This window comes from Schistosoma haematobium, chromosome 6, assembly GCF_000699445.3.
Source record: "Schistosoma haematobium chromosome 6, whole genome shotgun sequence".
NCBI lineage: Eukaryota > Metazoa > Platyhelminthes > Trematoda > Strigeidida > Schistosomatidae > Schistosoma > Schistosoma haematobium.
Genome location: NC_067201.1, coordinates 14655111 through 14669800, shown reverse-complemented (window position 1 = coordinate 14669800; position 14690 = coordinate 14655111). Strand labels below are relative to the sequence as shown.

The 14690-nt window shown below is 35.3% G+C and overlaps 1 protein-coding gene across 1 annotated transcript; it reads right to left on the bottom strand.

Moving 5' to 3' along the window:
- Positions 1-237: 237 nt before the first annotated feature.
- METAP1_1 (Methionine aminopeptidase 1) lies at positions 238-7491 on the bottom strand. Its single transcript, XM_051216920.1, has 5 exons — positions 7215-7491; positions 5614-5700; positions 3764-3934; positions 2877-2980; positions 238-909 (listed from the first exon to the last, which is right to left on the bottom strand). The coding sequence occupies exons 1-5, from the start codon at positions 7414-7416 to the stop codon at positions 763-765; spliced, it is 711 nt and encodes a 236-aa protein (XP_051065553.1). The 5' UTR covers positions 7417-7491; the 3' UTR covers positions 238-762.
- Positions 7492-14690: the final 7199 nt, after the last annotated feature.

Genomic DNA, 14690 nt, shown 5'->3' with positions numbered 1-14690 from the left:
ATTTTATTACCGAACCCACCAAGTAAACCTCCCTACGTGTAGATACTTAACACTAACACCGTTCCTGATAACCTTAGATAATATGAATAATATGTAATATGAATGGTTTATCACAAAATAACCTGACACATTTATTATGGTACCCCCGGCTGGCCGACTCACTAACCTATCGTAGTAATTATCCCTTTAGTCGTTTCGTGCTCGCTGATTCCATTTTATTTTCTCACATGTTGTAGTGATGATATCGATTGGTTATAACTCAGAAATTGACCTTCTATGCACCGTTGATATATGAATTGTATTTTCACTTAAAGTGAATTAAGAGTTCCAACTTGAACACTTTCATTGCTGTAATAAATGTTATAAATGCACTACAAAAACTATTTTTCAACTAGAACACATAAAACAACCTAATATCACATATCTATCCTTTACACGATCTATATCAAGCTGATTATGCCTGTAAACTGGTATGAATTCTGTAATTGGTATTTTCAGAATATATCGTGTTATTAATAATAATAATAATTTACGTCAATTACATTCGAAATCATAACCGTTCAAAGAGTATCAACTTATTGTTGACTATACGAAAAGGAAAAAAATTGGAATCAGTGATAGAAAGCAACACTGTTTACACATGTGCACATGTGGAAATAATATCCAATGGCAGTAAGAAACTAATTGAAATACACAAAAATATATTAGATTATAAAGGGGTATTTTCAATTTCAAAGTCGAATTATTTCTCTGTTAATGATCTTATAATCCATACCCCTCTCGAACTGGAGGTTGCTGTAGAGTACTTGCTATCAGTTGTAAAATACTACCAGCATAAATAAGTATACAAGCTGACCAAGCCATTGGTATCATACCACCAGGTGAATATACCGTATTATCACGAACAATCTAGGTAAGCAGAAATTTATAAATCAATCAAATTCTATAACATAAACATATATAATACCAGAAAATATTTGCCTATTTAAGATCTCAGTATCATCACTGATAAGTACACTTTGTCATCTTTCAAGCCAGTTAATTACCAGCTATATGGAGATAGTTTTATTTACAGATACATATAATCTACAATCAAATACTCTCACTGTTTATACATTCAACTTTTAACGAAGTCGAAAACAGAATGTTCAAGTCTTCCAATGATGATTAGATTGATTGATTTGTATAATGTGAGTAGTTTGTGAATTTTATGTGAATTCAGAAATCGCTCTCCACAAGAGTTCAGTAAAACGTCATTCGACATCAAATTTTGATTGTTGTAATGCATTTGTGGATCCGTCAATTAAGAAATGATGTATTTGTGTAATGCAACGTAATGTAATGTGACGGTTAGTAGCTTTCAACTAGAGAGTGTGACCGGTCATTACAAAAAAATACTCAATAATTTCCAATTATCCGAACCCATCCACTCAATTGAAGACCATCATTCGTCACACTAATTATATCAAACGGGGTGTTTGTGAGTATTATAGTAATTTTAAAAGCTAAAATCATGAGCTAATTGAAGCTAGACAACCCTCAGACCACTGAGCCGGCATCCAATGGTGTTAATGTCTGATTTCAATTAATTCCCGAAATTGAGCGACACATCCACCAATGCCTTCAGTGAGTTACTATCTCACAACAGACCCGGTTGAACTCCACTGGCCACGGATTCTCACTAGATCTTCAGGAAATGCCTCTTGAAGCTAGTCACTGGTGAGCATATGATCATTATAAACAGAAAGGCTTTACATCTATATATGCATCCGTAACATGATGTGTCGCATAGGCATCAATGCAATGTAAATCCCATAACTAATTACTAACTAATCACATGTTGGTTTAAATGTTTCAGACGAAGGATCTTGTTTCGTATTCTCTGAAAATGTTGTATGCATTAAGCAATTGAACGTTGTTAGCATGATCTTTGTGTGTCGGATCATGAAAATCTCATGAGTGGTCTGTTTAATCTGTGAGATTGTATAGGTAGTTTCCTCTTGTGCTGCAATTGGTTGTTATGTCACAGCGTCAGTTTGATGAATGCAAAACTTACAACAAATATGGTTCACATGATAATTGGAGTATTTCAGAAATTTTCACAGATTAAAGGATGTGAAAGTAGACATCGCAATTAGCTAATGATATCACGATCGATCATCACAAGGTGTGATTAGCATAAAGACCATTTGGACAATAGTCAGAACACTATCGAACACTCATATTATCAAGTCAGTAGGTAGAATGGCATCCAATGATCAGACTGAAATATTGAACTGAAGAACTTGAAATCACTCCTTACAACTACTCATTTCATCCACATTAAGATTTGTGCTTAACTTCAATATTCGAAATCTCGCAACATGATTCCAGTACTTCGAATGTCCCTTGTCTATCAATACGTAGAGTAATCTCAAAATAAAATCTGGCTGAACTCTGTTTCAAATTGATGCATAAATTTTGGCATTAGTCTGAAAGCATTCAATAAACATCTGAATATTTAAGACAAAATACTGGATGTCTTATACGAGAATTAAATGGTAAGTAGGATTCCTGAAGTTTGCTTCAACGAAAAACTGAACACTATCATAAATCATAAATTTAATGAAAGGACTATTATAGTAATGTCACATTCATACTGTTGCAGTGAATATTACATATCTGGACAAATAGAGTAGATCTGAGAGTGTAACAAATATCGTCAGTGATCTCTCATAACAGATTGTATTCGATGCCTGCAAACTTACGCACACAACTCAAATGAGGAATTCAATATGAAATTTCAGTAGTATGTGTTGAAATATTTGACAATATTTTACAACCTATTGACAATAGTAAACAGGTACAAAGCTATCTACTTATCGTTTCAATCTTACCGTTGTCCATGCAGATCTGGCTGATGTTAGCTTAGTATCTAGTCGATAATTTTCTTGTGTCATATCTTCGTAATATATTAGAAGACTGATGAAATAAATTAAACCTATTTGGATCAAGAAAATGAAATTCAATGAGCGAAAACGTTGAAACTTGATCTGTAAATAAGCACACACATTCACGTGAAATTCATAGTGAATAGTTAGGAATGAAGATTGGTGAGAAAGCAGTTTGGAGCTAACATGATATTTTTTGTGTTGCTTCAACATTGTATGATCAATGCTTCATACGCACTTGATAGTTCTGTTAGTCCTTTTGACCTATCAATGATCACCTGACTAAATCGTCAATTAGAATATCGATTTATATGACCTTGGCACTGTGCCAAACTAATGACTCGTTAACCAGTACGAGCTGCATGGTGTTAACTCGGAGTTTTTATTCGTTCTTCTTGCTTTACCCTACGAATTTGAGTTCAGAACACAATCCCAGCTTACACTGTATGAATCATATATTTCAAACACACGCAGTTTACATACAAGCTAACCTAATTGGTTCAAGAAAATGAAATTCAATGAGCGCAAACGTTGAAAGTTGATTTGTAAATAAGCACACACATCTGAAATTCATACTGATTATTTGTGACGAATATACTTATACGTATATGACAACATAACTCATCTATCTAGTACAGATTAAAGCACTAGGTGTTTATTCACAATCATTGTTCAAATGGTAGCAATACTATTATCCGTGAAACCCGAACTGAAGTGATGTCAAGTGAGTTCAAACTGGGACCTATTGGGTGAAAACTCGATACTTTTACGATCGAAGAATTGTTCCACTTATAATATTACAAGACGACGTAATACACATGAAACAAACTTACCTGTAAGCCATAATGCGGCACCTCCACCCAAAGCTGTATATTGAGCTGTTCGTGGTTTGAATTTCTCTGGTTTCTTCCATGTCACGATTATGAAGGCACACGTTATAACGATGATCATGAAAACCAATATGATTGTAATGATTTGCAGTGCGTTTATAGCTGTTCTCATTGCTGTAAAAAAAGTTGATAACATTTTCCGAGTTAAATTTTATGTTATCATTCACTAATAATAGACAACGAATCACGTGAAGCACCAGCGTTATAAATGCAACAGTACTGTGTACTTTGTCAGGTCAATCATTTTGCGAATAATGAAAAAAATAGTAATCGACATATTTATATACTAAATTTCATTTATTTAAGCGACATAATTACTTAACTTCATTTTCTCCGTTATGTTGTACAGTATCTGATTCTGATTCTGATTCTGATGCTAGTGATGAAGTTTACGCTGAGAATCCTATATTGTTACTTACTTACACCTGTTACCCCTCATGGCACGTAAGTCACCGACAAGAATCACTAAATTACTCTGTTCCAGTCTCAAATTTCAAGTGATGTTCATTTATATTTTATGTGTGTGTTGAATTTCTGAAGCAAGGTTATTTTGGTCTGCCTCTTTTTCAATATACTTTGGAATACAAGTTAAGGCTTACGTAGTAATGCAGTTTGATGATTTCGTCATTGTCTGTCTGTTGAACGGATTTAGAGTATCATGGGTTGATAGTTCTTTACAAATAATTGTACTTTATTGATAATGGTTGTAGTAGTTCTCCATGTTTCAGCTCTACTCAGTGGTACTATCTTGATGTTCAAATTCAAATAATGACTCTGGTGATGGCTCACAGATGTTTTCAGTTCCACGTATTCTTCAACTGTAAGAATGTTGCCCTTATTTCGCAAATCTGTGCATTTACAGCTGAATCAGAAACTTACTTGTTAATCGATTATGCTAACCAAGGCTGCTTATACTGGGCGAACGTTATTCTTTTAGCACAGATAGAATAAGTCGTATTTCGATTGGTGAATAAATCACGTGACAAGAAGCCGTCCTTTAAAGAAATAACAGGTGGGATGATAGGTATAGGAAGGTCTGTGTGTGCAGCTTCGATGTCCGATGGATTTGGTGTAACTGGTCTATTCAATAGTTCATCGAAGTTCAGTCAGCTACCATGATGAATCCGATGATTCATATTTACATCATTTTGGAGTTCTAATGTTGCACAAATAGGTTGTCAAGAGTAAAGTCACATGATATACAACTTTCAAATGGCTATCTTTCGAGCCTATTCTATTACTACGATTCTAGTAATGTCTAGTAATTCTGAGAATCTATCCTAACTCGTTGAAATTTAACATATGGTAGTCTTCCTCATCTAAAATGACTGAAGATTTTCAAAATAGAGTGAGATAATTATGAATTCATGTTTAACCAGATCTCAAATGAAATATCTCACAGTCTTGCATCACTAACTCACAGGAGTGACGGAGGCCATGATTAGTGAGGTTCAACCGTGTCAGGTATGAGACCAATATCGAGAAGTGATTAAAGGTCAAATTGTCAACAGTCGAATGTCAACATAGTTGCCCGACGATACGCACTCATTTAGACATCTGGTGAAGTCGGCTATCGGTGGCGTCGTTCATGAGCACTCCTCATTTCTCTCATTCGTCGACGATCAGTTGTCCAATGCTTCCTGATCTCTAATAATTAGTCCATCATGTAAAACTATAAAATCTAACAATATCCACAACTCCCCTATACTAGTGACGAATTTCATGTTCACTTCAAAATATATTTTCCCACCCATCGTTCTGTATATATTTTAGAAAACACTTTACCGACTTACATAATATTGGTTGAACATTACCATTGTAGCTGCCAGATTCTGTACTAGTTTCCAGAGCATAACATTGACCATTGTATGGTGAACTTACTAAAAATACATATAAGGAAAGAAATGAAGTGAATGGATTTCTCTTCCATCAAATCAATGTGTTCATTTGTTTAAAACAATCGATGTGTTATTAAAGACAATATGTTAGCTTTCATTGAATAATGTACTGATTTGGAAAGCAACAGTATAAAAGTAGAAACTAATTTCTAATCATGAGTTATTTATCAATTACTCATGTTCAACACCAAATAAGCAGTGTCAATAGTAAATAAACAACTCTGGTTGATGAAGTTTACCGTAACGTTTATAATATCCAATAGGTATTGCGGACTCGATGCTTTGGGTGATTTCTCAGTCAATCCAGTGGATGAGTACTGTCTACCAAAGATTCCATTCGAAGTTTCATTTCTACAACATTTCTCTTTCTATCTGGTGTTATGGACTGCTATTTACCAGGATATGTATGGGAAATGGTTGCAGATAACTCCATATATTTAAGATGAAATCTGTAGTGAGCAATAAACTTCGCTCATCCATTTAATGAATGAAAGAATGGTCGGAAGCGATGGATGGGAAATTGTTTACTGAGCATTGAGAACGTTACGGATAATCTAAGCCGTTATGATCAAGATTAAAATTCATATCATTCGCGTTAAAAATGTGCCAGCAGTCGTACTTGTTATTAAACTAGTTAGAAAGTTTTCAATTAGACTATGGATGCTGTAGAGATGCTGTGGACATTCAATGTTCAGTATGACAACAGATATGCACACTGAATCCACGATTTGATAATGCATATTTCATAAATAGATATTTCTCAAACAATCACAAATGGAATTCATTATAGAACTGTCTATTAAAATTGTAAATTTTAATCTATATCATAAAAGTGTTGAATATTATTCATATTAGACCCGATGTCAGTTCGTGATGACAACTCTGACTCTGTTTCTTAGCTCAAACTTAAAAAGCTTATTTCTCATTCCTCATAATAACCCATAACCCTATACTGAGAGTAATAATTAGTCGAAGTTTCACAAGGTCACTTCACAATCACTCAATGATCACCTGTAAATTATGACCTCATCTACATTTGGCAATCCATTGTTTCTAGATAATTAATATAGGTCAACACATTGTTTTCTTAAAATTACTGTTATAATATTCTTATGATTATGAATAGCCTCTTCAGATTGTATATTTTAACCTCAATTGCGTTTTCTATCAGACTTCTTCACTACGATTCGTACATAAATCGTCAATTATTTCGGATTGTTCATCTGTACATTGGAAAATTAATTTTAGTGATATTGTTGTCTGAGGTTTCTATCCTAGAATGTGCCCAATCCTTTATCAATTCCTCAATTTTCTACTATTTACATTGAAATTCACTCATTCGTCTTTCATTTGATTTCAGTCTATAAGATGTATGGTCACAGGAACAAACAAACGATTACGCTAACAATCAAGAGAGTAATTATATACATTCATTTACAGTAGGTTACAATTGATAATAAACTATATTAATAAAGATATTTCACCTGAAACCTTACCTATTTGATTAGTAATACATTGCTTCCATAATCCACGAGAGCGAGTTAACTGATTATAATCATTGACGACACCAATGTATGAAACATCGTAAACAGCCCAATCGGGTGATATTTGTACTGCAATTGCCAAACCCAAAAATACCAATTCACATATATATGAGGCTGTATTTAACCCAATCCAAGCTGCACGACCAGAGCGCATTCTTTTTTATTTTTTTAGAATAATGAATTTGGCAATTAACAAATTCTCTTCTATTCAAATTTCACCTTATATACATTTACCATTTTACCCGAATGAGCACATCATCCAATATTTAGAACATTTGTGACCTATTAAATATACAACACTGATTAGACAATCTTTACGTAAAATTCTATTGGCGTATGACAAATTTTTTTAGAAATATTCTGTACATTAGTGTATTTATTACTTAATCTTTTATTTTTAGTTAAGTAGTGATCGATTTATCGACTGGGTTCGTTTTCGAAATGCATAACCGTCAATTTTCAAGAATCTTCTACTGTTATGCACCAATGAATTCTAATCAGCACCATGCTTGCGAATTTTAACAATCTTTACCAATAAACTATCTCTATAACTGGTGTTCAGGCTTTTGAATAACCTCGACTAAATCCATAATTCTGCTAGTAAATTTAACCTGCATACTCAGTTAACGGGATATTATTTATTGGAGTCAGATATAGAGGAAACTAGCCTCTACACTTACCTACTTACCTACTCACTGACTTACGCCTGTTACTCCTGGTCGAAGAGCATAGGCTGCCCACAAGTTTTCTCCGTCGAACTCTGTCTTGGGCATTGCTTTCTAGTTACTATTCATCCTTTTGATGTTTACTTCCAATTCTCGGCGCAATGCGTTCTTTGGCCTTCTTCTTTTCAATTTCCCTTCAGGATTCCAAGTTAGCGCTTGTTTCGTGATGCAGTTTGATGATTTCCGTAGTTTATGTCCTTTCCAGATCCAACGTGTTTTCCCAGCTTCCTATTTGGCTGGAAGCTGGTTTATTCTCACCCACAGAAGGCTGTTGCTGACGATATCCATTCGACGTATATTGAGTATCTTACGTAGACAATTCTTTATGAATACTTGTGCCTGCTGTGTTGCACTTCAGGATCTTACTTTTCCCCTTTTGCATGTTGGGTTCTACTACTGTAGAGGTTGATGCTACACAGACTCACTTCACCTGCATTCGCTGGTCTGTATGCGGTAGATAAAATAGGTCCAAATCGTCTAGTTGCATTCAAGCTGTTCATTGTATTCAGTGCTTCCCCTTAAATGTAAAGGTCTTCATAATCCAATCGACCAGCAGAAGTTAGAGAAAGGAGAAGAGTAAACGACTTTGTCCGGCACCAGTCCGCACTTCCAATGCATCTATTAGCTGTCCTCCATGAACGACTCTACAGTGTGGTCCGTCGTATGAATTCCATATGTTGACAATCTTCTCAGTTACACCAGAGTGTCGAACAAGATTCCATAGGCTTATCCTATCCACACTGTCAAATGCTTTCTCGTAGGGATCTACGTTGATGTATAGAGATGAGTTCCATTCAATCGATTGTTCATCAATGATCAGTGGTGTCACGATTTTTCGGTTAATGATGGATGCGAATGAAGTCTGGTTGGTTAATCTCGAAGCTGGACGTCTAGGGAATCTTTCATTCGGTTCAGCAACATCACGTTGGGAACTGTTCCTTGTATTGATAGTGGCGTGATGCCTCTGTAGTTCTCACATTTGCTCAGATCTCGTTTCGTTGGTATCTTGAGGAGTGATCCTTCTTTCCAGTCTGTCGGTGGCACTTGTTCTTCCTCCCAAATCTTCCTGAATGGAACGTGGAACATGTTTGCGGTTACTTTTATGTCTGACTTGAGAGCTTCAGTTGGTATATTTTCAGGTCCTTCTGCTTTCCTACACTTCCTATGTCCGATGACCTTACTGATTTCTTCGATAATTGTTGGGGTGACAGTCAAAGGAATGTCTGTGTGTGGTGCTTCGATGTCCGACGGATTCAGTGAGACTGGTCTATTCAAGAGTTCATCGAAGCGATCTACACACCTGTTTGGTTGATCTTGAATGTCGGTGATTGACTTGTCTTGCTTCTTCTTGACAGTTCACTCCGGTTTACTGAATTCGCCTGCCAGTTTCTTCGTTGTATCATATACGTGTCACATATTTCGTTATCTTGTTCGATCTTCCACATATTTCTGTCTGTCAGCTTCAATGTTCCTCTTCACTCACTTGTTTGCTTCTGTGTATCCAGTTTGTGACATGAATTTCTCCCATCATCTACCATCAGGATGGTCAGGTCATGTCCTGAACGCTTTTCCATGATCAATTTTAGCCTCTCATAAAACTGATCTTTATCGTTGTCGTTAACATCATTGATGGGTGCATAACATTGGATAGCATTCGTTGTAATCTCCTCCTTCCTTGTTTTGAAGGATGTTTTGATGATTCTGGACCCATGAGATTCCTATCCTATAAGTGCATTACGTGATTCATTGAACAGCATCAGAACAACTTGAGTGTGCGCATTTTCGTCTTCGTGGTTAAAGCACAGAATCATCTCTTTCGAATTTATCCTTTTATGTCCAGATTATGTCTAATGATTTTCACTGATTCCAAACACCATCAAGTTGTATCTGCTCATTTTATCAGCTGTTTGACGGATCCTTTCGTCCCCCACATTGTCCAGACATTCTATGTGCTTATAAAAGTTGTTTCTCCATTTGTTAGAAAGGGTATCGGTTTATTGACTCCCGAAAAATCTCGGCTTTCATCATGGATGAAGATCCTTCAACTCAGAGAACAGAGTTTAGATGGATTAATTTGTTTATTCTGGTTAGCGTTTTATTAGCAAGGTTATTTTCTATGGGATTGTGTTGCTAATATCATGTTCAGTCCTCCTCCTTTACCCGAGCTTGGGACCGACAGTAATACTAGAAGTGCTACAGGCAGAGATTTGAGTAACATCAAGGCATTTAGATCAGAGCTAAGCCTTCCTCTCGGAGTTGCTGGATAGGGAGACAACTTAGGCGGTCTATAGAGATCGGACGAATAATCCACTCCGTTGTATCCTTGATTAACTCGGGTTCCAACTTGGGGCTCACTTAATGGCACCGAGCTACTTGATTTGTACGCTTATGTATAAGAATTGAAAAAGTTCTCAGGTTTATGTAGCTCATTAATGTAGGTATATTCAAAGGTCATGCGTATGGTGTCGTACAATGGAATCGTCAGCTGAAATATTGCCTGCTCTGTATCTAATGAAATCAGCGGCCTAATTTTTCAGGTCGAAGTCATAGTAATAATAAATAGTAGCAAGACTACGCAGAGGCTACCAACAACCTCCCTGAGAAGATGCTTATGCTTATGTGTGTGTCATGATGTACTGGAGAGTTAGCCATGGGCTGAATGATATACATGTTATGTGTAAGTGACAGTCTGTTGTAGTGAATACGTTTCAAAGGGAGCAGTGAACATCTAACACCCCAAGTGAGTGAATATACCTATATGTATTCTTTGGGATGCATGGGATAAAACCTGTGCGTTACAGGTGTACATATAACGTATATTTGCTCACAATCTAAGTATACCTCTATGTATGCAAAAGAATACTCGGATGAGAATCGTTGTGTTAACTATTATGCATGTAGACTATATCTATCCAGTGTAAATGAAAACGTCAAAAACCTTTCACTTGCTCTTCTTGTTGCAAGACCTACATACACTCAAAGACCTGCGGGAGCGCAGTTCTTAACAAAATCATATCCATATGGAAGATTTATGAGTCTTGAAAATACGTAATCCATTCCATAAAGGCCTACAGGCCTCCCCAGAAAAGGTTTTGCCGACCAATCTGGCTGGAATATAGTTAATTGACTTTAAACCAAAAACAAGTACACAGAATACCTTAAATGTTATGCAATACATACTAGTGTAATTAATAGGATAAATTAACAATTTTCAACCGTGAATATATTTGCATAGTAAAACTGTGCTCATTTTGAATGTAATTTCCGTCCAACACATTTTTGTATTAATTTAATATGAATTCTTTTCACTGACTTTCAATGTATTTTCATTGTATCAATTAATTAACTGTGATTTTGTGTTTTAAGGTCAGTCAGTCAGTCATCTGCAACGTAGGAGCAGGCATATATATACATCAGTCCAAGTTGCCATAACTTCTTTAATTTATCATAATCATTAAACTTAATTGTTATGTAATTGAATTAGCTCTAATGTAAATTAACTGTTCTGGGATCTTCACCAAATATATCTTTCTTACAGAATTTGTTTTTTGGACATTCAGGACTAAAGTGAAAAAGAATGGTAAATAAATCATATTCAGTAGAGATATATCACAGAACAGCTTCAACATATAAAGGATCTTGATGATTATAGTCTAATGAAAACGTTTGTAATGAGGAGAATTCGACTCTACAACAGACGTATCGTTGTGTTTGAACTTTAGAGCCAGTATACTCTGGGATAATCCACAACGCCCAAGAATATCAATGGTGAGTAATTTGAAAGGTTTTATAAGTAGAAATGGAAGGTGACTAGCAGTAGAAATCAGGACTCGCGTTTCATCCTATTTGCAACGGATCAGCTGGATGTGTCTGCATTCCAGAGTTAATGATAACTCTGATCAACTGAAGTCCTGAACATCATTGGAAAGATTCAAGCAAACAATGCTAATGAATCTAGAAAGTTTTGCATTTTTTTATGTGTCAACCGTAATAAAATACTCCTAAATAACATTAATCTTGATATGAACAATATGCTGATTCATGAAATATTAGTACATATGTCAGTATAATTAGTGAGGCTCGATTACAGCATTTATGAAACAGTTTTTTCTCACGAAATCGAAACTGATGGTGGTGATTTCACATCGACCTATACATTTAATCAGAAGTCCTAAAAGCTCATAGTTATTTACGACTCAGTCATTAATCATTGAGTTCAGTAATGTGATTGCTGTAAATGCTGAAATCGTCTAAAAGAAATAATCTAATCAGTCAATATTTTGTTTTGTTTTTTATTTTCATTTTCTGTGCTGAAATTCTCCATGGGATCCACTTCACCTAAAATCACTTTCTCTTCACCGTACTTTTATTATGCTAAATTTCCCTGCAGTTCTCAAGCTCATTGTAAATGTATTTATGCGTCATAATAACTTGATTAACTGATTTTTCCTTAGCTTCTCTCCAATATAGGTTATCAGCTTAAGATTTGTTTCTGGGATTAGCAGATGTTAGTAAAAAGAAGAAAATAGGGATTACAGTATTCAGTGTATAAAGATTGAAACTAGTAGTTTATCATTATGAAGACAAACTCCAATATTGATTCCAATTAAACACAAGATGTTGACAATTTATTGTAATTAATTGCTAATTATTTTGTAATGTTATAAATAGTTGTGTCGGCTAAACACAGTGTTAGTAACCTTGAAAGGAATCTGTATTGGCTAGATTTACTTGGTCTTGTATTTAGTAGAGTAACCACATGAATTATGTTATGAAAATTTTTATTGTGTATGAAGATGGTTGTTTTGTCTAACAATAATTAAAAGATTGGACAACTGTTCTATAGTAATTTAGGAATGCTAAGAGACCAAGATATGATGCTGGATGAAATACATGAAATTCATCTCTTACTAAGACAGTAAGACATCATTAGGCCAGAGATTCGAAAGTATGTTATTTGTAATACAGTGCTGTGTCCATTCGAATTCAATTACTAGCTACAAAACTTATAAACCTTGATTCCCAATATAAATTAGTGTATTGTTATGGAATTGCATTAGTTAAAAATGAAGAGTTAGGTTCCGATGTTTCTTCCATTTTCTATCGTCCTCCATTTAAGAGTAAATTATCTCTCTTTTAAAAATAAAATTAATTACAAATTTACTTTAATTAAATATGAATACTTCAAAATTGTTCCTATGATGGATTAAACTGAAAAATCGTTCATGGAGGAAAATTGAGAGACTCGTTCGAAGTAAAGACCGGCGTCAGGCAAGGTTGCTTACTATCACCCTTTCTCTTTCTCCTGGTGATCGACTGGATCATGAAGACGTCAACATCTGAATGGAAGCACGGGATACAGCAGAAATCTAGGATGCAGCTGGACGATCTAGACTTCGCAGATGATCTGGCTCTTCTATCGCAACCGCAACAACAAATGTAGGAGAAGACGACCAATGTAGCGGCAGCCTCAGCAGCTATAGGTCTCAACATACACAAAGGGAAAAGCAAGATTATCCGATACAACACAGCATGCACCAATCCAGTCACAATTGACGGAGAAGATTTGGAAGATGTAAAAACCTTTACATATCTGAGTAGCATCATTGATGAACACGGTGAATCTGATGCAAATGTGAAGGCGCGGATCGGCAAAGTAAGAGCAGCATATTTACAACCGAAAAACATCTGGAACTCGAAGCAACTGCCAACCAACACCAAAGATAGAATTTTCAATACAAATGTCAAAACAGTTCTACTGTTTGTAGCGGAAACCTGGGGAACTACGAAAGCCATCATCTAGAAGATACAAGTGTTTATTAACAGTTGTGTACGCAAAATACTTAGGATCCGTTGGTCAGACACTATCAGCAACCACTTACTGTGTGAGAGAGCAAACCAGATCACAGCGGAGGAAGAAATCAGGAAGAAGCGCTGGAAGTGGATAGGACACACATTGAGGAAATCACCGAAATGTGTCACAAGGCAAGCCCTCATATGGAATCCTGAAGGCCAAAGGAGAAGTGGAAGTCCAAAGAACACATTATGTCGAGAAATGGAGAAAGCCAAACATGCGAAGAATGAACAAAAGTTGGATAGAACTAGAAAGGAAGGCTCAGTACAGAGCGGGTTGGAGAATGCTGGTCGATGACCTATGCTCCATTGGGGGTAAGAGGAGTAAGTAAGTAAGTAAGTAACTTCAGAAATGTATCGACACCATTCATATCAAATGTCCAAGTGATTCACACTAAACTAGAGAGTTGGAAAATGTTAATCCATATCAACATCTTTCAGTTTGATTTTCAATAAATATTAATTTCCCTTTAGACAACTATTAAAACATTAAATTGAGTATTTGAAAATGAATAATGGACTGTATTTCTTTTTCTTTTCTTTTCTCGACAACATTTGATTTAGTGGAAATGAATGCCAATGTTCTTACAATGAAATGATTACTCAGTATGATACGAAATTTTTATTGTTAAAATCAATGAATAATATGCTAATCGATTGATGAAGGTAATGATATAATGTTATCAAGTGACCAAGTGATCTCACAAGATCGTATAATTCATTTGGGCCTCTAAGTAATTAAAAATCAACGATAAAATCGCTAACCAGATGAATGATTAATGCTAATATATACAAAATATAATAACGAAATTAACATGAAAAATGTCGATTGTAGGAAATTAAAGTCAGT

Coding starts and splice junctions, on each gene's coding strand:
- METAP1_1 (XM_051216920.1), bottom strand. CDS start 7,416: ATGCGCTCTGGTCGTGCAGCTTGGATTGGGTTAAATACAGCCTCATAT. Junction 3,935..5,613: donor TAATGTTCAACCAATATTAT/GTAAGTCGGTAA, acceptor CTTTTTTTACAG/CAATGAGAACAGCTATAAAC. Junction 910..2,876: donor CCAGATCTGCATGGACAACG/GTAAGATTGAAA, acceptor CTGCTTACCTAG/ATTGTTCGTGATAATACGGT.